This window comes from Rana temporaria, chromosome 2 (assembly GCF_905171775.1).
Source record: "Rana temporaria chromosome 2, aRanTem1.1, whole genome shotgun sequence".
Classification (NCBI taxonomy): domain Eukaryota; kingdom Metazoa; phylum Chordata; class Amphibia; order Anura; family Ranidae; genus Rana; species Rana temporaria.
This window is the reverse complement of record NC_053490.1, coordinates 346,962,303-346,984,519: the sequence shown is the minus strand read 5'-3', so window position 1 is coordinate 346,984,519 and position 22,217 is coordinate 346,962,303. Positions and strand designations below refer to the sequence as shown.

Sequence of the window (22,217 nt, the reverse complement as noted above, 5' to 3'; positions counted from 1 at the left end):
CGGTTTTGGCCCAGGACCCCTGGGCTGAAGCTTCTTCCAACACAGCTCCCAAGTCCCTTAGGCTGGCATCTGTAGATATCACTTTCCAGGTGACTGGGAGAAAGGATCTTCCTTTCCGTAAGTTCTTGATTTGTAACCACCAACTGAAAGTGGAGGTTCACCCAAAAAAAATTTTTTTAACATTAGATTGAGGCTAATTGTGCGAAGCAGAATCGGGTGTTTTTTTTTAAATCAATGCAGTACTTACCGTTTTAGAGATAGATGTTCTCCGCGGTATGGGCTCTGGGTATGGGCTGCGGGACTGGGCTTTCCTATTTGATTGACAGCCTTCCGACGGTTGCATACAGCCCGCCACGAGTTCCCGAAAGTAGCCTAACGTCGGTGCGCAGGCGCCGTTTAGAGCCGCACCGACTTTCGGCAACTCGTGACGCGCTGTATGCGACCGTCGGAAGGCTGTCAATCAAATGGAATGCCCAGTCCCGAAGATCATACCCGGAAGCCACGGAGAACATCTATCTCTAAAACGTTAAGTACTGCATTGATTTAAAAAAGAACACCCGATTCTGCTTCGCACAATTAGCCTCAATCTAATGTTAAAACATTTTTTTCGGGTGAACCCCCGCTTGAAGCTTTGGCGCACCTGTGAGGACAGGCACATAGGTAGATCCAGAGCTTGGATCTTCCTGTTCAAGGCGGCTAGAATGCTGCCCTGAAGTAGTCTCAAATGAAACTGGGCATAAGGGACGGCCTCGAAAGTCGCATGCAAAGGCGGATTGAAGGTCTCTTCTGTGCCTTGACTACGTGGATCAGATCCTTTAGTGACTTGATCTTTGATTCTGGTAAGAATACCCGGCTTTGGGCTGTATCTATGATAATGCCCAGATACTCTACCCTTCTTTGGGCTTGTAGAGGAGGTCTTTTGTAAATTTACAATCCATCCGAGGTGCTCCAGGTATCTTATAGTGGTGAGCACTGCTTGGTCTAGTCCGGCCATGGACTGATCTATTACCAGCAGATCGTCTAGATAGGCTGTTTTCCTTATGCCTTGTGCTCTGAGATTGCCCGACAAAGGAGCTAGTACCTTTGTGAATACCCGGGGTGCTGTGGCCGCCCCAAAGGGTAAAGCCACATACTGAAAATGGCGATCTTCTACCGCAAACCTTAAAAATCTTTGGTGAGCAGGATGGATAGGCACATGTAAATAGGCGTCCTTAATATCTATGGACGCCATGAACTCCCCGCCCTTTAGGGTGGCGGCTACTGATCGAATAGTTTCTATTCGGAAATGGTGAATATTCAGAAACTGATTTAACGATCACAGATCCATAATGGGTCTGACGTCTCCATTCGGTTTTGGGATCACAAAGAGGTTTGAGTAAAAACCTGAACCTCGCTCCTTTAGGGGTACTTCTGTAATCACCTCTTGGGATAGTAAGTGATCCGATCCTTTGAAGGACACTCTTTTTAAAGGATCATTGGAAAGCCCTGAGCTTCGGAACTGAGAAGATGGGATCTCTTGAAATTCTAGCTTGTACACAAGGGATACTGTAGATACTACCCATCTGTCCTGGATTTCTGTCCGCAATGCCGATGAAAACTGACAAAGCTGTCCCCCCACTCAGCCGAGCAGGGGCACCTCTTCATGCAGAGGCTTTGAGGTTTTGCTTGTTAGTCTTTTAACCCCACTGCTTCTTGTTTCTTTGGGCCTGGTCTTCCTTGCTCTTTGTGGCTGGCTGAAAATGCCGTCGCTACTGGCTGGAGGTAGATTTACCAGGAGCCGGGGAGAGAGAACATTTAAAACAAGATTGCTTGTTTTTCTTCTTCTCAGGTAATAGCGTAGTCTTTCCGCTAGATATCTTTTGGACATACTTTTACAAATCCTACTCAAAGAGGCGTTCGCCATGAAAGGGGAAACTCGCCGGAAGCTTCTTACATCGTGCCTCTGCAGACCAAGGTTTTAGCCAAAGGATTATGTGCATGTGCACCAACTAGAGTGTAAGATGAGATGCTTGCAGGATAGAATCTCACATAGCATTCCTTTGTAAAACATAAAGCTTTAGGCAAATCTTCCCATGCTTTGGACTGCTCTGGAGTCAATTCCTTCAGTCCCTCTTTTATCTAAACCTTGATGACCTGACACATGCCTACTGCTGCTACTGCAGGCTGGGCAAGTGATCCTGCAAGCAGGAAGGAATATTTAAATAAGGACTCCAGTTTTTTGTTTTTTTTCTGAAGGATCCTTAAAATACCTGTACATCATCCACTGGACAAGTCAGGTTCTTATTTACACAAGATATAGCTGCATCTACAGCAGGCAGACTAAATTTCTTTGTAAATTCCTCCTCCATGGGATAAAGAATATTAAACTTATTAGGAGGAGAAAAATGTTTGTCTGGGTGTAACCAGTCCGCAAACATTAAATTATTTAGTAATGGATGAATTGGGAAGGAGTATGTGCTCAGCAGGGTCTTTAATGAACCCAGGGAGGAGAAAGGGGATTTTCAATTAACCCTGAAGGAGGTAACTTGAAATGTAGTACGCACTACTTCAGCATAATATTTTACCTGTGTGTAGCGCTACCCCCGGAGGAGCCGCTGATTAGATTTGGGATCAGCCTATTTAAGTTACCTCCGTGATGTGTCTAGGGGTGATGATGGCAACGAGAGCAGTAACGGAATGTCCAGACTGTTGGTTGACGTTTTCAATGCTTTATTTCTGGTCCAACACAACCAACAGTCAACTCGAGGTAGATAAGACAGATTGGTGAAGAAAAGAATAAACCTTGCAGATACAGGCAATGGATGAACAGAAGCAGTCCTGCCTCTAGTAGTAACTCTCTCCTCGTCGCCACTTCAGCCGAAGTGGGTAAAGTGCCCCTGGACAGGCCCCTCTCACAGGCCCGGCAGCCAGAGCGTCACTTAGCTCTCCTGAGAAGGAACAAGTCTCTGCCACAGACTTGGCTCTAATGGAATTTGGATCTTAGGATGAGACCTCTGCCACAGGCCTAGTACTTTAGAAGTTTGGATAGTTGAGCGAATCCTCCCAGTGCATAATTTGGGGCCACCGACTGACAGTTTGCCGCATACAACCTGTCAGTGTCCGGTACCCAGATCCCCGATGGTTCGTTCAAGCCCTATTGGATCACCTGCCTCCGGGTTTTCCTCAAGCCGATCCCCTACCGAACAGCACAACTCGCTTGGGATCTTCTCAATAGAGATGGGGGAACCCAGTAAGTCACTGGGGCCCCTTTGCAGCATCAGATGCTCCGGACCATGAGGGTCCAGTCAGGAACTCCGCATAGCACGTGCGCCCCGGCCTGGTAGGCCATATCGCCGGGGCCCGTGATGTGCGCACACCCTAAAAGGTGGGTGCCGCACCTGGAACCAGGAACCCGCGAAGAACCCCCGAGACAAGGCCTCCGCCACAGAAATACTCCTCCCCAGCATGCTCTGCGAGGGAAAACTCCTCCAATTGGCTGCTGGGAAGAAGCGGCTCCGCCTGAACCCCTCTGGCGCCACCTACCGTCCAGACATGAAACGGCATTTCCGGAGAACAGAATGACACAGAAAACAGTTCAGGGCTGACGACAGCCAAATTTAAATAAATTAAACACAGATGAGAGCAAGTAAGTCTCTGATCCCACTAGTTTTAACATAGCACCTGTACTGATAAGTACACAGGCGCTACATGTGATTTTAGCATTTGAGATGCAGAAAAGGGTTCTTCTGAAATCCCTGATCCATCTGACTCCTCTGCAGGTGAAATCCCATCCTCATCCTTCTCCTCTTCAGATCTTTCTGAAAGAGGATCAATAATCACTGAAGGAGATCTTCTTCACTTTCTGTCCGTCTTAGAGTACAGAGCGATTAACTTAGCGATCTGTCCTTCTAGTTTTCCCATGCTGCAAAAAAAGTGTCTTCAGTGACATATGCAGGCCCAGGTGCCACTGGAGAAACTCCTGAATGTGGCAAGGACTCCTCCTGTACTGGCAAATCAATGTTTACAGGGGAGGAGGGTACCAAGCAGGTGCGGCCAGAGCCTCTTGACTCAGGCGGCATTGTTTTCTTGCTCCTAGTCCATGATCCCTTTTTAGTGGAAGACATTACAAAGCAAGAAACCGAGGTACCAAAATGCATGTATTGCTGTGCGGAGTTAACATCTAAACATGCAACTTAACACACAGACTTTATGCATAGAGTGGGTGTCTCTCATTTGGTAGTGCCCTACCAGCCACATAGAGCTTACGTGCCCCCAATGCTGCTGTGTCCCATGGGAAGATCTGCTGCTGCTGCTGGACTCCTAGATGGATCTGTGGCTCTTGGAAAAGCACCATTCCTTTAAAAACGGTGTGCGCGCCCATGCACGTCTCTCTGCTCCCTTCCCCTTTGTGTGCCGATAAAGCATGCGCGTGACCAAGGCACAATGGCGACTGCCTGGGAGCCTTACCGGTGTCTTGTGAGGAGAGCAGCGGTGGCCATATTCAGCAGAGCTCTGCAGCGGAGGAAGTGTGCTTGTCCAACGGATCTGACACTTTTCTGAATTTTTTACTCCCTCTAGTGGCCAATTTTGAGAAGACACCCCTCAAATTTTTGGAAAAGTCCTTCAAATAAATACTTAGGCTCCTTTTCCTCTTACCCTTATCCCCGCCGCAGGTTTTTCTGCTGAAATATTTTCAGACAGTACCAATCTTCACCCCTTTTGGCGGGCTTTGTTTGCCAACCTTCAGGGATACGAGTTTCCTATTTAAAGGAGACTTCCCCCTGGGCCTTGTAAAAGACTCTGACCAGGACTTTAAGCCTTAATACAAAAAGTGCCGGACACTAGAACCCAGTCCTCCGAAGAGAGACATTACAGGTGATGCCTTATTGCAGGAGGCCCGGATCCATTCCAGTTTTGACATAGCTTCATAGCCTCTTGGATGGATCCAAAATAGGCATAGCTCCTTAGCCCCGAAGGGTCTATCTAACAGAGCTTCCTTAGCACTTCTCCACGCGTCCTACAACTTAAACACTGGCGAAAAAACTGAGGTACTTCCTGGATGGGAGGGGTTATATGGAGGGGAACTGACTCTGATTGGTTGTGCCAGTGTCCAATCACCTCTGGTGAGCATATAACCCATTATGTAAAGACTTAGTCTCTGTCCCGTGGTGTACGATAAAGAAAAGGACATTTAAAAGCAAAATTGAAAAATTAGGTAAGTGAAGGAGGACTGCACTAAGGTAAAGGAAGCTATTTAGGGAAATGTTCTTTTACCTTTACAACCCCTTTAAGTCCCTCTGATAGGTTTTATCCCTCAGACCGTTAAGCAATTGTGTTACCCGTCTCTGGACTCATTCTATCTCATAGATATATTTTCGAAGTGAGGTTTCCTGGACCGAACACAGTATTCTAAATAAAGTTTCACTACAGACCTATATAGTGGAATAAGGACCTCCATCCACCTGCTGGAGACACCACTAGTGATGCATCCTAGAATTCTATTAATTTTTCCCACTGCCTGGTCACACGGTTAGCTAATTTTGCAATCATCTGCAATAAGAAGCCTCAAATATTTTTCCTCTGTAGTGCTGGCCAACACTGTACACCCAATGTTGTACTTTGATTTTGAGTTGATTACAATTACCCTGGGGTGGTAATCAAACACCCTATGAAAAATAAGTGCCACATCCTGAAATATAGGGATTGAAGAAAAAAACATCGCAGAAATGTCTATTAAAAAATTTGACTTTGTAGGCACATTAGAATATACCAATTATTTTAATATACATAAATACATAGATGCATCTACAAAGTTGTTTTACATGATATACATATTTTTGTATATCAATGTTGTACTTTGTCAATGATTTTTTTCCCCTCGGTGTATTAAGTTACATAAAAATAAAAAATAAAGGAAATTTCCACTGTTTTGACCAATTTTCAAGCAACGCTAAATCATGTCACCATAACTATATAAAGGGAAAGACTGCACCTAAATGAGAAGGGTGCAAATCAGCTGGGAGTAAAGAAGATGGAGCGGAACATATTTCAGAGGGTAGTATTGGTGGCATTAATGGTAGGTTGACTAAAGCACATAAACCCAAGGTAAATATAGTAACAAATCCTAGTTGCAATCTCAGAACACCCAATAAGAAGATAGGCCCGTATAGTTATTCCCCATCTATGAGGCGCAGCTCATGCAAAGGTATGGACAAGGGAACAGCCGTCGTATTTTATGTCGTTTGCATAGTAGTACTTGAATAGGGCTGGGCGTAGGTTACGTTCACTTCGTAGGCAGTGATTCAACGTATCTTAGGGAGTAGTTTCGACGTGATTCTGAGCATGCGCACTGGGTTGCGTCCATGGGGCGGCGCACGCGCCGTTCATTTTAAATACTTGTCTGTCACTCGGCCCATCATTAGCATGGGGTCACGCCTCATTAGCATGGCTCACGCCCACTTTCACTTACGCCAAGGAAACCCAGCGTAGATTTTGGGGCGAGTGCTTTGTGAATCCAGTACTTGCATCTGTGCGCTGCATCGGCGTAGCATATATTAGATACGCTATGCCCACATAAATATGCGCTGATGTATGCGAATCCGGGCCATAGTATGCAACCGGTCTAAACTATGTGGCATGTTCACCAATGTCAGGAGCCTGGCGGACAAGACGGGTCAACTAGAGATACTGTTGTACAAGGAGTATTTGGATTTTGTGGGAATTTCAGAGACCTGGTTCAACAGCTCTCATGATTTGCTGGCATTCCTATCAAGGGTATACCCTTTATCGCAGGGATAGAGAGGGTAAAAAAAGGAAAGAGGGGTGTGCCTATATATCAAGAATAATGTACAAGTGAATTCGAGAGATGACATCACTAAAGGGAACCAGGGAGGAGGTGGAATCCTTATGGGTAGAGCCCCATAGGGATGAAGCTAATGGGAAAATAATAATGGGAGTATGCTATAGGCCCCCTAACCTGTGGAAGGAGGGGGAGACGGATCTCCTATCACAATTTGGATTAGCAGCAAGGATGGGAAATGTTATCATAATGGGGGATTTTAATTATTCAGACATAGATTGGGCGGAAGGAACCACGCTTGCTCACCAGTTCGTAAATGTCTTGCAGGACAATTTCACTGTTCAGATGGTAGACACACCAACTAGAAATAAAGCGTTACTGGATCTACCGATTACCAACAATACAGACCTGATCATGGATGTGGAAATACGGGGTAATTTAGGAAACAGCAATCACAGGTAAATTGGCTTTAGTATAAATCACACAAACGGGAAACATACAAATACACTGAATTTCAAAAGAGCCAACTTTCTTAAACTACGAACCTTGCTAGAAGGCATAAATTGAGATAAAATATTAGGCAAATAGAACACTGAGGAGAGATGGGTTTGCTTTAAAAGAATATTAAATAAGGGCATTAGCCAATGCATCCCATTGGGTAATACATTTCAAAGAGCAAACAAATCACGTGGCTAGGCAAAGTTAAAATACTTAAAATGAATGTCCTCCCAAGGGTACTTTGCTTTTCTGCAGATGCTGCCTATCTCCCTCCCCAAAAGCCTTTTCACACAGCTTCAAAGCCTAATCATAGCTTCAAAGCCTAATCATCATTTTTATATCATCATTTTTATATGGTAGAATAAAAAACCTAGGCTGGCCGTGTCCCTATTGCAGAAACTAAAGGAGATGGGAGGTCTAGGCCTCCCAGACATACATGGCTATTATAGAGCCATAGCTCTTCAACACATCCTAAACTGGCACCATCATATCAGCTCCAAAATGTGGGTCCCCCTCCTGAAAAGCCTAGCAGGTCGCAACCTATCATACGCACCTTGGCTGCCCCGGGAATACAGAGGTCCCTGTTCATCCGATCCCCCCATAGGGGAGAGCGGAGAAAAGACAGGGCGCCCTTTCATCTATGGAGCGATCCCCGATGAGCTTACGGAGCACACGGAGGTGGATCATTACCGATCTGCCCCGTGTGAAAGGGGTCTTAATTAAATCACTTGTATATAGATTAAATAGAGTAGGACCTGGTACAGAGGATTGTGGTACACTTCTAGAGACTGACCTAGGGTTGCCACCATTTCTTCATGCCAAACCCAAACACTTTAGCGGTGCATGGCAATTTTGTTTGGATTATACACTATAGGATTGCAAAAGATCTTAAACACCTTTGGGTGCCAGGGAGAGTAGTAATGTGGTGCGCTATACATGCCTCAGCAAACAGTGGGTATGCCAAAAATTGAGTTAACAGATGAAAACAGATATGTGTGTGATCTCGGTCACTCGGGGAGCCACAGTTCAATCTGAATAATGTGTGCGGGTTTCACACGGACTGAAACCCAGACACATACATCAAAACTTGGACTGTTTGGGTGAATCCCAGAGACAGGTGGCAACCCTACATGGTGCTCCAACCTCCTTGGGTCGCTTTAATATCCATAGGTTACTCTGTTTATTGGGGCACTCTATACTTCATGGGTCACTAATATCCATGGGGTACTCTGCCTATGGGACATTCAAACCTTCATGGGGTGCGTCTATCGAGTGCTCTAACATCCCTGGGGTAATCGGTCTATTGGTTTACTGTAGCATTCATGGGGTGCTCCAAAATGTATGGGGCGCTCCAACCTCCATGGGTTGCATTGTCTATGGCAGGCATGTCCAAAGTATGGCCCGGGGGCCAATTGCGGCCCCCCTGTTGATTTAATATGGCCCCCCTGGGGATTTGGATATATATATTGTTTGTGGCTCCCAGGGCCACAAAAGATATATACTGTATTTATTGGCACTGCCTTGGAGGGGACAGGGAGGGGGCATGACAAGTGCCGTCAGATTAGATGAAGAGAATCTCCTGTTTACTCAGCAGCATCTCTATTGGAAGTCCCGTCTCCTGGGATGCTATTGGACGACTGTTCTGTCTATCATAGGAGGCAAGACTTTGTATTAAAGAGGCCACAGGGTAAACAAGAGATTCTCCTGTTTGTAATCTGTCAGCCCTCGTCCCGCCCCCCTCCCTCTGCCCTCCGAGGCTGCAGATGGGCATCGTTCAGGCTGCACTAATGGTACATGTGAGGCTGCATTCATTGCACATGTGAGGCTGCATTGGTTGCAATGGTAAGGCTGCATTCATGGCACATGTGAGGCTGCATTCATGGCACATGTGAGGCTGCATTCAGGCACATTTGAGGCTGCATTTATGGCACATGTGAGGCTGCATTGGTTGCAATGGTGAGGTTGCAATGGTAAGGCTGCATTCATGGCAAAGGTGAGGCTGCATTCAGGCAATGGTAAGCATGTGCGTGTTATATGCCGATAAATACGCTATATCCAAATAACACGACCAAGCTCATCCTTAGTCCTAATCAGCGCTCTGGGATTAGTTGGGGCCACAAAAAAATATATACAGTATATTCAAATAACACGCCCAAGCTCATCTCTTCACCACACACAGCCACAAAGGCAAGAGAATTCTTGTTCGGCAGTGTATTAGTGCTTAGACGAACACACTTAGACCGAATTTTAATGGTTCAAAGAATGTCAGGCAAAATAGTCGGCCCTCACGCATGTTCACGTAATCAAATCTGGCCCTCTTTGAAAAAAGTTTGGACACCCCTGGTCTATGGGATGTTCTAGCCCTAGACCTCCTCTATAACTCAAAACATGCAACCTGTAGAAATTTTAAATGTCACCTATGCAGATTTTTAAAAGTAAAAGTTTGACGCCATTCCACGAGCGGGCGCAATTTTGAAGCGTGACATGTTGGGTATCAATTTCCTTGGCGTAACATTATCTTTCACAATATAAAAAAATAGGCTAACTTTACTGTTGACTTATTTTAATAAAAAAAAAGTGTTTTTTTTCCAATCAAAGTGCACTTGTAAGACCGCTGCGCACATAAGGTGTGACTTGTTTTTAACTTGTAAACACCAAGTCTGAAAAACAGGCTCTGTCCTTAAGTGGTTAAATAACTAAAGCATGAGGCCCACCCTAAGTGATAACTGCAAGTATCATGATATTCAGTTCCATACAGGACAGCATGACCTATAAAATCCAATGAATCCAGCATTACAATTATATAGGATATTGAAAAAGAATCCAAATTATTAAGATCCAGGCTCCTTCAAAGAGGCTATACCAAAACTACCCTTAAAAAGCAAATACAAGGCATATCGGAAAAACAGGAATGAAATGCTGTTTGGTAACAGAACCAACAACTGGACACGGAGGATTGTCACCACCTATTCAAGTAACCACCGATCAGTAGAGGAAACCATAGGTAAACAGTGGCACCTCCTAACCGGTAATCTGATCTTAAAAAATATATAAAACATTATGCTCAACTCACATAAAAAATGCAGATCATTAACCACATGCCGACCACTGCACGCAGATATACATCGGCAAAATGGCACGGGCAGGCAAAAGGATGTATATATATGTATATATATATATATATATATATATATATATATATATATATATATATTCCCTTTAAGAAGCGGCATTGTGGACGCGCGCCTGCCGCAAGCTCCGTGACTCCGACTGGGGGCCCACGGACTCGATGTCCACGACATACCCTCGATCATGTCACGATGAGGCAGAAGACCCCTCTCATAGACCCATATCTATAAGAAACTCTATTACTATTAAATAAAATGGTGTGGCCTCTACGTTATTCCATCTAAGAAAGGTGTTATGGTCTGGTCAATTCCTCCCTCCTCATTACATCCTGCTCTATTACCACTCTCCCGCAGGTCCTACATGTACCTTACTTTGACCACCAAACTCTTTGCCCCATACTCCATCTAGTGGGCAAGTTCCGGCACTGGCTAAAATCAACCCACCTGCTCCCATTTATGATGGGGGCAATAATGTGTTATATATTGCTATTTATCATTACAACAACCACATTTACTTCCGTTGAATTCTGATGTATAATTTATGAATCAATAATAATGTTGTCGATTTTTGATTGTATGTATTGAAATATATTGAATACATATGTTTGACATATAGTGTAAACCCTACATTTTTTATTTTTATTGGCAAATATGTTGTATATATATTTTTTTATTTTGGCTCGGGTCTCTGGCGTGGTAATTTTTCCTTTCTGGGTTCACCTATAAGTGGGACTGGCTTGAGCCCTAATTAGTTCTGGAGGTAATGCGTATCCTTCCCAAAAAGCCACTACAGCCCTTCTCCATACATCAGCCCATTCACATCCCTGTTCAGGGTTTCTCTCCCCTTCTTATTAGTGACTCTTGCTTGCCTTAATGATTTATTTATTTAATATTTAGACCTTTACAATATAGGATCTATTGCGTTTGCATTTATGTTTGATTGCTTGGTTTGCTTTGATTAGTCAGCTTGCGGTCATGGTCCACGCCGCTCTGTGTATGTGTGACTGTCTTGGTGCTGCTGGCTGGCGATCGCTCTCTTTTAGTGCTTCGTGTTCCTCTCCTCTGCACTCATACGTTTTTTTCTTTTTTCTCCCGAGCGCGGTTCCGCTGATTGGCCGTTGTCATTATATGACACGGCTGCTTCAGCGCTAAGGAGTGTGGGAATTGTAGGCATCTCAGCGACCATGTGACCCCTGAGATCCAATCGCGATGCACCCGCTTCCCCAGCGGGCTATATATAGCATGATACGATCATTATCTGTCTGCTACCAACAGGGTACTGACAGATGTCTTTATTCCTCTCAAAGATAGGTAAGCTTCCATCCTGGAACCATTCACTCTCCTCACTATTGTCTCCTTTGTGTAAGGTTTGAATACTTCTGGCTAAACCTTCACTTTTTCATTTATTTTTATTTTTTATTTTGTACCCTTTTAAAGGAGATTATCTGTGGATTTTACAGCTGCAAGTGACTGGTCCTTGATTTTTGCAGCAAACGACTAGCCTTTGACTCTTTATCACCAGCTGATGTTTGTTTGCACTCAGACTGTTCATCTAGTTAGATACTCCATGTAAGTTGATCCCTTGATTACACTTAATAATCTAGTTACCCATTTTCTTATTAACTTTATGAAGTATACTAAATCTATTCAAATACTTTTTTCTTCTCAGATGAATTGATGCTCTTCAGTGCCTATGTTTCTGTCTTATTTAATTCTCCTGTATTCACCTTGATTTTATTACGCTTCAAGGTATGGCTGTTTTACATATATTAACCCTATTGACTCTATTATGGATTGGTTTAATTAGTTTAACAGATCATAATTTAATAACACATCTTCTAACATAGATTCTTTTTCTTCTGTATTTTTAAGTCCTGTCAGTTGAACTTGGATTTCAATATCCATCCTGAGGGGGTTTTTCCTTGACTGGCTGTGCATGAAGCTAGGGTAGGTTTTAGATCTCCTACCTATGGAATTTTGCTGCCAGCCCCCTCTCATGGGTTGAACAGCATGGGCTGTTACCTGGCTGTGGATATATACGCATTTGTTCCTATGAACTTTGGTTTCTCTTGCCCCGCCAGAGATCCCAGCCAAACCTCTGTTTGTATTCTATATGCATGACATGTACTGTTGAACATATATTATCGAAGTTCATTAAGAGCTTATATTGTATGCATGTGTTAAAATTGTTCTATTCTTTTTCATCTCTTTAGAGTAATCTAGAGAGACGATCTTGTCCTAATTCCCCTGAAGAAGCCAAGAGGCGAAACTAGTAGGATCGACCTGATCGAAAAAATGATTTCTAGATCTTGCTCCCACAAAATAATTTATGCACTATTTGTATATTGAATTACTATATTTTGTAAAAATTAAATAAACCTTTTCATATATTTTTATATATATATATATACATACTTTGTCTGGTTTCCTTCTTCGCACCGCAATAATCCCCCCAACCCTTCCAACAAATTCCCCTTCTTTGAATCTATTTTGGGATGAGGTGCTGTATCTTCTTTAGGACTCTCGATCACATACCCCCCAATCTATATCTATTTCTGGTTTTGCCCATTCCAGTTCCAACATACTTTCTTAGAAATCTTCAACGCAAAACACTAGCGTTCATTTGGGGCTCTTTAAAACATTGTGAGGCAGATTCAGATAGATCTGCGGATCTTTAGATCCGCTCGATCTACCTGGTTTACGATCCGCCGGTGCAATTTAGCGAGGCAAGTGCATGATTCATAAAGCACTTACCTCGCAAACTGCACCGTCGGATCCTAACTCCCCCCGGCGGAATGCAAATTCCGCGGCTAGGGGGAGTGTACAATTTAAATCAGGCGCGTTCCCGCGCCGATTTAACTGCGCATGCGCCGGGGCGAAAAAGCCCAGTGCGCATGCTCCAAATGACATCGCTACGACGTCATTGTTTGCGGCGGGTACGTCGTTTGCGGCCATCGGTATTCCCGATCGCGGTACGCAAACGACGTAGAAAATGTAAAAATCGGCGCGGGAACGTCGGCCATACTTAACATTAGCTACCCCTCATAGAAGCAGGGGTAGCTATCCGCCGGAAAAACCCGAACGCAAACGACGTAGAAAACGAGCGACGGGCGGGCGTACGGACGTGAATCGGCGGTTTTCCTCATTTGCATATGCGACGGGTAAAAAATCGCGACGACACCTAGCGGCCGGCGGGAGATTACAGCCTAAGATTCGACTGGTGTAAGTCACTTACACCAGTCGGATCCAAGGAAGATCTATGCGGAACTGATTCTTATGAATCAGTCGCATAGCTCCGACGGTGGGATCTCACAGATCCGACCGTCGGGTCTCACAGATACGACGGCGGATCAGGAGATCCGCCGGCGTATCTCTATCTGAATCTGCCCCAGTGTATCTAAACAGACACTTTACCTTTCCAAACTTAAAGGTGGACTAGGATTCCCCAATTTTGCCTCTTATTACCATGCAGCTCAAATAGCATGCATCCCCAAATATCACGCAAAATACGAAACCCCACTCTGGGTTGCAATTGAAGCAATTGACTGTGATCCATTTTATATAACAAATTTAATTTGGTCCAAACCCTCAGATCGTAAAAATATTAAAAATAAGATTACCAAACACACAGTTACCATCTGGGATAAATTTAAACTTATCAAAGGACTGCCATCTCCTCATGTTCCCCTTCTATCATTTATTAGAAACCCACTATTCTACCCAGCCTGCACATTCCCTAATTCATTTAAAAAATGGATTTCCTCTGACATAACTCAACTCTGTGATATGTCAACATCTACCTCACTTAAAACATTTTCTGAACTATGTGATAGACATCAACTCCCCCAATCAGAACCTTTTCGATATCTGCAGATCAAAAACTTTTTCATGCCATATATACAAAATATGAGTAAACTCGATGAACTCACGCAATTTGAACGTATATGTAAACGCGAACCTCACTCTAAGGGTCTCATATCAATAACATATAAACACCTTATTACTTTGCCTACTGCAGATCCACCATCATACGTGGAAAAATGGGAGAGAGACCTTGGACTTCAGTTGGAATCATCTGATTGGGATAAAAATTGGACCACTACAAAATCATCTTCACAAAATATAATAGCTCTAGAGACAAATTATAAAGTACTTTTGCGCTGGTACTTCGTTCCTGTCAGAATTGCGAAATATATTCCGCAATACTTCCCACTCTGCTTCCGTGGCTGTGGTGAACTAGGATCACATATACACATATTTTGGGAATGTCCGGTTACAAAATGTTTTTGGAAAGAGGTTTTTCTAATCCTCTCCACCTTATTCAAAAAAACAATCAAACCTGACCCTTCAATTGCACTACTAAATCTAAAACCAACTTCTATTTCCCACACTCAATTCAAACTCCTTCTACAAATCACTACGGCAGCAAAGCAGACAATCGCCAAAGCGTGGAAAACCCCAACATTAATGATCTCAGAAACCAAAACCAGAATAAACCAAGCCATGACCCACTCAAAAACGGAAGCCATTACCAATGATAATATTGCAAAATTTTAAAAAATCGGGAATCCTTGGGTGACTCATTTTTTCCCTCCCAACTTTGACATCACATTATTAAGACCTTGGTAACATAACTACTAATAGCTATTTAATATGCTAATAACATAAGACAAACATAATAAGATACCCTGGGGAGCCTTTTGACCTTTTCTATCTTATCTACGTACTATCTTTATTTTTTTTTCTCTTCTTCTTCCCCTTCCCTCTATTCTATCTTGCCTCTTTAGTTTTTTTTTTTTTGTTTTTTCTTTCTTAGCATATATTGGTATTATATGCAAAAATGGTAGCAGCATTACTTTTTTTTTATGTTTTTATTTATCAGTATATTTCAGCTTTAGAGCTCCATTGAAACAGTACAAACCTAATGTCTATACAATAAATCCCTGTTTATCTTCATTATATATTTCCCCAACATTATACAAGGTCTAGAAATTATCACCCTTAATTTTTTTCTTTATGTATTCTCATATTACCTTACACTGTTAATATATTACTATATCTGTTTTTTAATTACTAAATTCAACACTAAGCATATATTTTAGCAAGTCTCCAGATAATGGTCAACATATGTTAAACTCAAATTACTGTTTTTTTTCTTTTGTTGTTGCTTTCTAAAAAAACACTGGAGCTTGATGTAAATATCTAACTTGTGTTCTCCTTAACTGCTACTATTTATAATGTCTATGTTTATTGACAATATATGCTTGTAATTTTGAAAATTTAATAAAAAAAAAAACATACATGATGAACCACTAGGATACTCACTTCTGTAAGAACTCCTCCAAGCCACAAATTTTAAGTAAATAGTCAGAGACACAAAGATCCTGCAAATGATCCATAGTGTAGCTAAGAGTCTGGTAAATAAGCAGATCGACAGTAGAAGAGCCTAAAAAAAGAAAAAGACAAAAAAGGAAAAATTCAAAACCTAAATATACAGTATATTTGTGGTAGATCAAAATCGGAAAATTTTAATTGTACTATATAATGTCATATTAGGCAAGTGGGCAACTAAAAATTACTGTTATGCCCCTCACTACACATGACTGAGGTGTATTCGAGCACACTTAACTCCTCTCATACCAATGCATTCCGGTAGGCGCAGAATGCTTTTGAACTTTTATTGATACAATATAGAAAAAAACTATCAGATACAAACAAAATGCAATTAATAATCAATCAAATGGTAAAATAAGCGTATATTGATTGGTCTGCACAAAAGTTATAGCAGCTACAAAATAGGGGATAGATTTATAGCATTTTTTTTATAATTTCTTTTTACTAGTAATGCCGGCGATCAGTGATTTTAATTGTGACTGCGATATTGCGGCGGACACCTTTGACACATTTTTGGGACCATTCACATTTATACAGCGATCCCTGCTATAAAAATGCATTGATTACCGTATTAAGGTGACTGGCAGAAAAGGGGTTAACACTACGGGGCGATCAAGGGGGTTAATGTCTTAACTAGGGAGTGATTCTTACTGTGGGGGGAGGGGACTGACTGGGGGAGGTGACCGATGGTTGTTCCTATGTACAAGGGACACATAATCGGTCTTCTCTCCCTGACAGGACATGGATCTGTGTTTTTACAGGTCCTGCTCAGTTACTAGGCAATCACGGGTGATCGGCGGCACGCGCATCGGGTCCCCAGTGGCTCTGGAAGGCGCAACGTCATATGACGTCTGCCCAGAACAATAGGGTCTTCCTTCCGTCGTCATTTGACGGCCGGCGGTGCATAAGTGGTTAAACAAGTACATAGGAGGGAGTGGACAAAACACTCAGCTGACAAGCCCCATTCACATCTCTGTATAGCGGGAACTGCGAATTTTGGTGCAGCACATTTCTGAAATGCAAAGAAACACACAGATGTGAATGGAGCCTCATTGTTCTTGTGTTAACACACTTATTTCACTTTCAGGCCCCATTCACGTCTAACATAGTGGGAGCGCACATTTTGTGGCTCATTTTTCCTGTGACACGCATAGGGCAGCCTGTTGATTTCAATTGGCTGCACTACATGGGGCTCCTTTCACATCTGTGCGTTTTCTTGCATTTCAGAAACGCACTGCACCAAAAACCACAGTAAAAAAACGCACCAAGCTCTGTTGTAAAAAAAAGGTTCTGAAGCCTCTTTGGGGCGATTGTTGCATGTAGGGCAGCCCATTAAGGTGGATGGGCTGCCCAATGCGTGATAATGCTCCAAAATGCCATGCCCCCCGCCCACACACACACACTCTCACTCTCTCGGAAAATAAAAAACACGTTCCTGTTATGCAGAGATTTGAATGGGGCTAGACAGTGTTTCTGTCCAATCCCTCCTATGAACTTGAATAAAGAGGGCAATACACTATGCAATCTGATTGTAGATTTAGTGAGAAGGGTGATCACTGATTGATTGCATTTAATTTAAAAACCGTGCAGCTGGGAATGGGTAGGTAGGAGGGTGGATGATGCAGGGTGTGTGCTAATGAGGTCAGCTGGTCCACTCCTTCCTGTGTCATAACCTATAGTCTGACCAGGTAGTAAAGCAGAAGCAATGGATACATTTGAAAACATTGATGAGGACAAGTGAAGCAAGAGTCTGTAGAATTAAATTGAAAGCCTTGATATTTTTACAAAAAAAAAGTACATTAATGCTATATTGGTACATAAGGGAGCTGGAATTTAGAAGAAAAAAAAGTTAAAAGGTGAACTTATCCTTTAACCGCTTCTGGACCGTCCCACGTACATTTACTGAGGCAGGGTGGCCTGGGTATGCAAAATAACGTACCTGTACGTCATTTCGTGAGCTCCCGCTGTGATCGCTCACAGGAGATAGTTGTGAGGTAAAGCTGTGAGGAGACCTGTGCTGCGCGCTGTAGAAGCCAGCACTAGAGGCCAAAATCACATCCAAAATGGCTGCCGGACACCTCAGAGAGAAAAGGGCACGGCTACAGTAAAATGGCCAACCGCATTAGCAAGATGTGCCATAGCGCGACCACAACAAAATGGCTGCCAATGGGAATTCCCAATGTAAATAACAGACTACAAAAAAATGGCACGGCGACGTGGATCAGAAGGCCTAATAGGGCCTTTCTGAGGCAAACACATCCCCACAGAAAAAAAACACAGGCCCAGTCACCCCACAGTTCCCTGGTGGGAAAAGTCCCTCCACAGGTCCACCCCGGCAGCGGCAGTAGAGCAGCAGAGGGAAACATGTCAGAGCAGGGAAGGAGGATAGGAGGACCCCCGAACCCCAAGAATGCCCAGCCTTACCGACCCGCTGAGGCGAGAAGGACTGTACTTACCCATCCATGCGAGGACCCACTGGTGCATTCCTGACAGGCATACAACCGCGCTGGAGTAGCTGTCAGCCCGGTCCACTGTGAGTGAGACAACACCACAGCCCAGTCATATGTGGACCCTGGTGCAAAAGCTCACCAGCCACCCCAGGAGTCATGGGGTATGTCCTGGCAGACCCAGCCCTTAGCAATGGTGTGCTCACGTTCGCTGGCCGGACTGAGGAGACTACAAGGATCTATATATCTAGCCTGCCTCTCACCCAGCAGTTGATAGAAGATTCTCAAATAAATAAAATTAAAAATAAAAATAAAATTTTCCTTGTGGTGCTGGGCCCAAAGGGAGTCATACGTCCTTTGCTAGGCAGAAAAAAAAGGGAGGCTGCATGCTGCAGGGAGGAGGATTTTGTATGGAGGGACCGCCCCCTTTGAGAAGGCTGTGTCTGTCCATGGACGATAAGAGAAAACAAATTTATTGAATAGAAAACATTTTATTGTAAACAATATAAAAAGTCAATCATGGAATAGCATGTAATTGACTAACAAACAAACAAAGTCATAAATGACAAAGCATGGTTACAAAATGTGATCAATTGTGAGTGTTATCTCCAAGTGAATGAGGCCGGACGCGTTTTGGGATAGATCCCTTCCTCGGGGGACATTTCTTGTTGGAAAACACAAAATATCTATAAAAATATACAAAGAAAATAAATTTGGTGACAGGTAAAAAGGAACCACATGAGCATCGTTGAGGACACAGAGGTGCAAACATGGCGAAAACACAACAACAAACCAAATCAGTATTGCCAGTGTTTCACAAAACAACAAGGTGAAACGACAAAAAACAAAAGAAAAAAATAGTGGTAATGAGAACTCAAAACCCGGAACATACCATTAAAAATAACCCAATAATAGCTGCCGCATGTTAATTACAGTATGGATCTCATAAGCTTATAAGAAAATTGCCGTGTGGATTGTGGCACATGGCCCCATTAGAGGATAACACCGCCAAATGTTGTCCCCTATTGCTCAAAATTGACCAGAATGGACCGTCAGGGTTCAAAACCACATTATCCAAGACTTGTAATAAATTAATTGTATCTTTTATATACGATGGAAGGTTGGCAACGTGTGGTCATGGTAATGAGTCAATGTATTTACTTAAATTGTCACTGATGCAGCCTCGCCCAGAGATATTTGGTCTAATGGGAGGAAGGGGAGATTGTTTGGGAATTCACTCACACCAAGCACCCCAAGATACCCATGTTGAATTGCTTACTTAAAATTTACAAATATCCCTGTTGATGGCACCTAGTGATAAGGCGTCATCAACAAGGGTATAAAACGCCTCATAGAACCTAGTGACTGTGGTTGAGGTGATCTTTTTATACCAGGTTTTGTTATGTAAAGTTTCCAAACACATTTCTTTGTATTGGTCAATTGACATAACGACCCTTTCCCCCTTTATCTGCCTGTTTGATTGTCAGAGAGTGCTGTGCGCATAGAGATCGCAGTGCCGCAATCTCTGATTGGGAAAGATTTATTTTTTGTTTGTCGGCTAATTGGGGGAACTTATCTGATTTTAATTTGAAAACTGGCATAGAACGCTAGGTTCTATAAGGCGTTTTATACCCTTGTTGATGACGCCTTTTCACGAGGCGCCATCAACAGGAATATTTGGAAATTCACTCGCACCAAGCACCCCAAGATACCCACGTTGTATTGCTTACCGAAAATTCACAAACAATCTCCCCTTCCTCCCGGTAAACCAATTATCTCTGAGGCTGCATCAGTGACAATTTAAGTAAATACATGAATGCATTACTTAGACCACACGTTACCAACCTTCCATCGTATATAAAAGATATGATTCATTTATTACAAGTCTTAGAGAATGTGTTTTTTAACCCTGACAGTCTACTTGTTGCTATTGATGTAGAAACATTGTACAGCAGCATCCCGCACCATCTGGGGTTGGCAGCTATACAACATATACTCTCCCAGTCTCATCGAGATGACAAGAAAATTCATAAATTCAGAATTTCGGCACTTGAATACATCTTGTTGCATAATATTTTCACTTGTGATGGGTCCCACTACCTCCAGGTGCAGAGAGTCGCTATAGGGACATCTTGTGTGCCCTCTTATGAGAACCTGTACCTGGGGGAGTGGGAGCGTTCTTTGTTGGATGATGATATTGTTCCTTTGATAAGCAATATTACAAGCTGGTATTGTTATATTGACGATGTGCTTCTTACCTGGGAGGGTTCTGTTGATGGCTTAAATGCCTTCATGCTAGCGATCAACAAAAACACATTTAATTTACACTTCACGATGTCCTATAGTGCCACCAAAATCACATTTTTGGATGTCACTATTTACAAGCATGAGAATGGTCATCTCTCCAGTGGGCTTTTTAGGAAGCCCACTGCGGGAAACACCATCCTTCATGCGTCCAGTGCTCACCCCAAATCGCTCATTTGTTCAATTCCTTTTAGCCAATATCTTAGGCTTAAGAGGAACTGCTCAACACCAGAGTTTTTTTTTTAAATGGAGGCGGATGCTCTGAAAGGACGGCTTCTACAACAAGGCTATTCACACACTTGCCTTAAAATGGCTTACACACGTGCTTGCGATAGATCACGACTGGACTTACTTTTTCCCAGCAAAAACCACAATATACTAGATTAATTACCAAAATTCAGCAACCAGCATAGTCAAATCAAAAAGATCTTAGAAAAGCATTGGGAAATCCTACAATCTAATCCTTTACTTTGCCCTCACATCTCAAGCTACATCTTTGAAAGATAAATTAGTTCAGACAGAATTTGTTGGTCAGTTTATAAAAGATCCATGTAAACGGCTTGGCACATTCTCCTGTGGGTGATGTGCTATTTGCTGCTACATGAACACTGATCCACACTTTGTGTTACCGAATGGCAGGGTGTTTAAGCTGCAGCACTTTGCTAACTGCAAAACCTCTGGTGTAATATATCTATTCCAATGTCAATGTCTAAGATTTTATGTGGGTAAAACCAAACTTGAATTTTTAAAAAGGGCAGGGAGACACATAAAGAGCATCACCAAAGCAAACCCAGAGCTTCCCCTTGGGGACTTAGGGACTTCCAGGCAGGAAAGATCCCTACGTTTTCCTTTTAAATTCTTGAGTCCATCCAAACACAAGAGGGAGTGATTCGAACAATGACTTTTTACAAAGAGAATGTAGTTGGATCATGGACTTATGTGCCACTTTGCCACGCGAATTGAACACTATATTGAGCTTTAGACCCTTTTTGGAGGGGTTAAGCTCCATGGTGTGCGAAAAGGATATGTGATTGATTTAATACTTGGAGGCCTCTGTGATGACTCATAGCATTCTGGTTTATTTCTTTACTGAACCATTCTTGAGTCGCGATGCTAAAATGGTGTGTTGTAAATTAATAGTTTGCTGCTTTACATTATAATATTGTGTCACTATTATGTATATTGTACCTGTATGGATTTATGTTTATTTTTTGTATGTTTCATCATTCATATCTGTCTTATTGACAATTTTCTGTTACACACTGTGTGTGGTTGTTGCCACCTGTAGAGGCCGTATCATCCCTTGAGGACATGGAGATGCTTGCTTGGCTGTCATGCAATGTGCAGTCCGATCATGAGTTTTTCTAATTTTGCCATTTTGAGTGGGCATCCGTCTATTTGTTTTGTTTTCTATGTTATGCGTTTCATTACCAACAACAATGGCCTGTTTTTGCTGGTTGGCTGTCACAACAGAGCCCTTTTTTTTATGCTCATGTAGTAAAGCAATAGCTGGCCATTGGTATCCATACGTGTGTCAGCTTTGCTGATCTATCATTACTGCGCATGTGCAGCTTTTCAGTATTATTCCCTGGCTTTTTCCTGCTGACACTGACGCTGCACGGCGGATCCCATGTTCCTTCAATCTGCCCATGCACCGTTCATTCGTCG

At 42.9% G+C, this 22,217-nt stretch overlaps 1 protein-coding gene across 1 annotated transcript in view; it reads right to left on the bottom strand.

Annotated features, from left to right (window-relative positions):
* The window catches only part of PIK3C2B (phosphatidylinositol-4-phosphate 3-kinase catalytic subunit type 2 beta), a 1,746,470-nt gene that overhangs the window by 1,423,343 nt on the left and 300,910 nt on the right, over positions 1 to 22,217 (bottom strand). Inside the window, 1 exon segment of the mRNA XM_040339537.1 lies at positions 15,730 to 15,850. Coding sequence (XP_040195471.1) covers positions 15,730 to 15,850 — 121 coding nt within the window.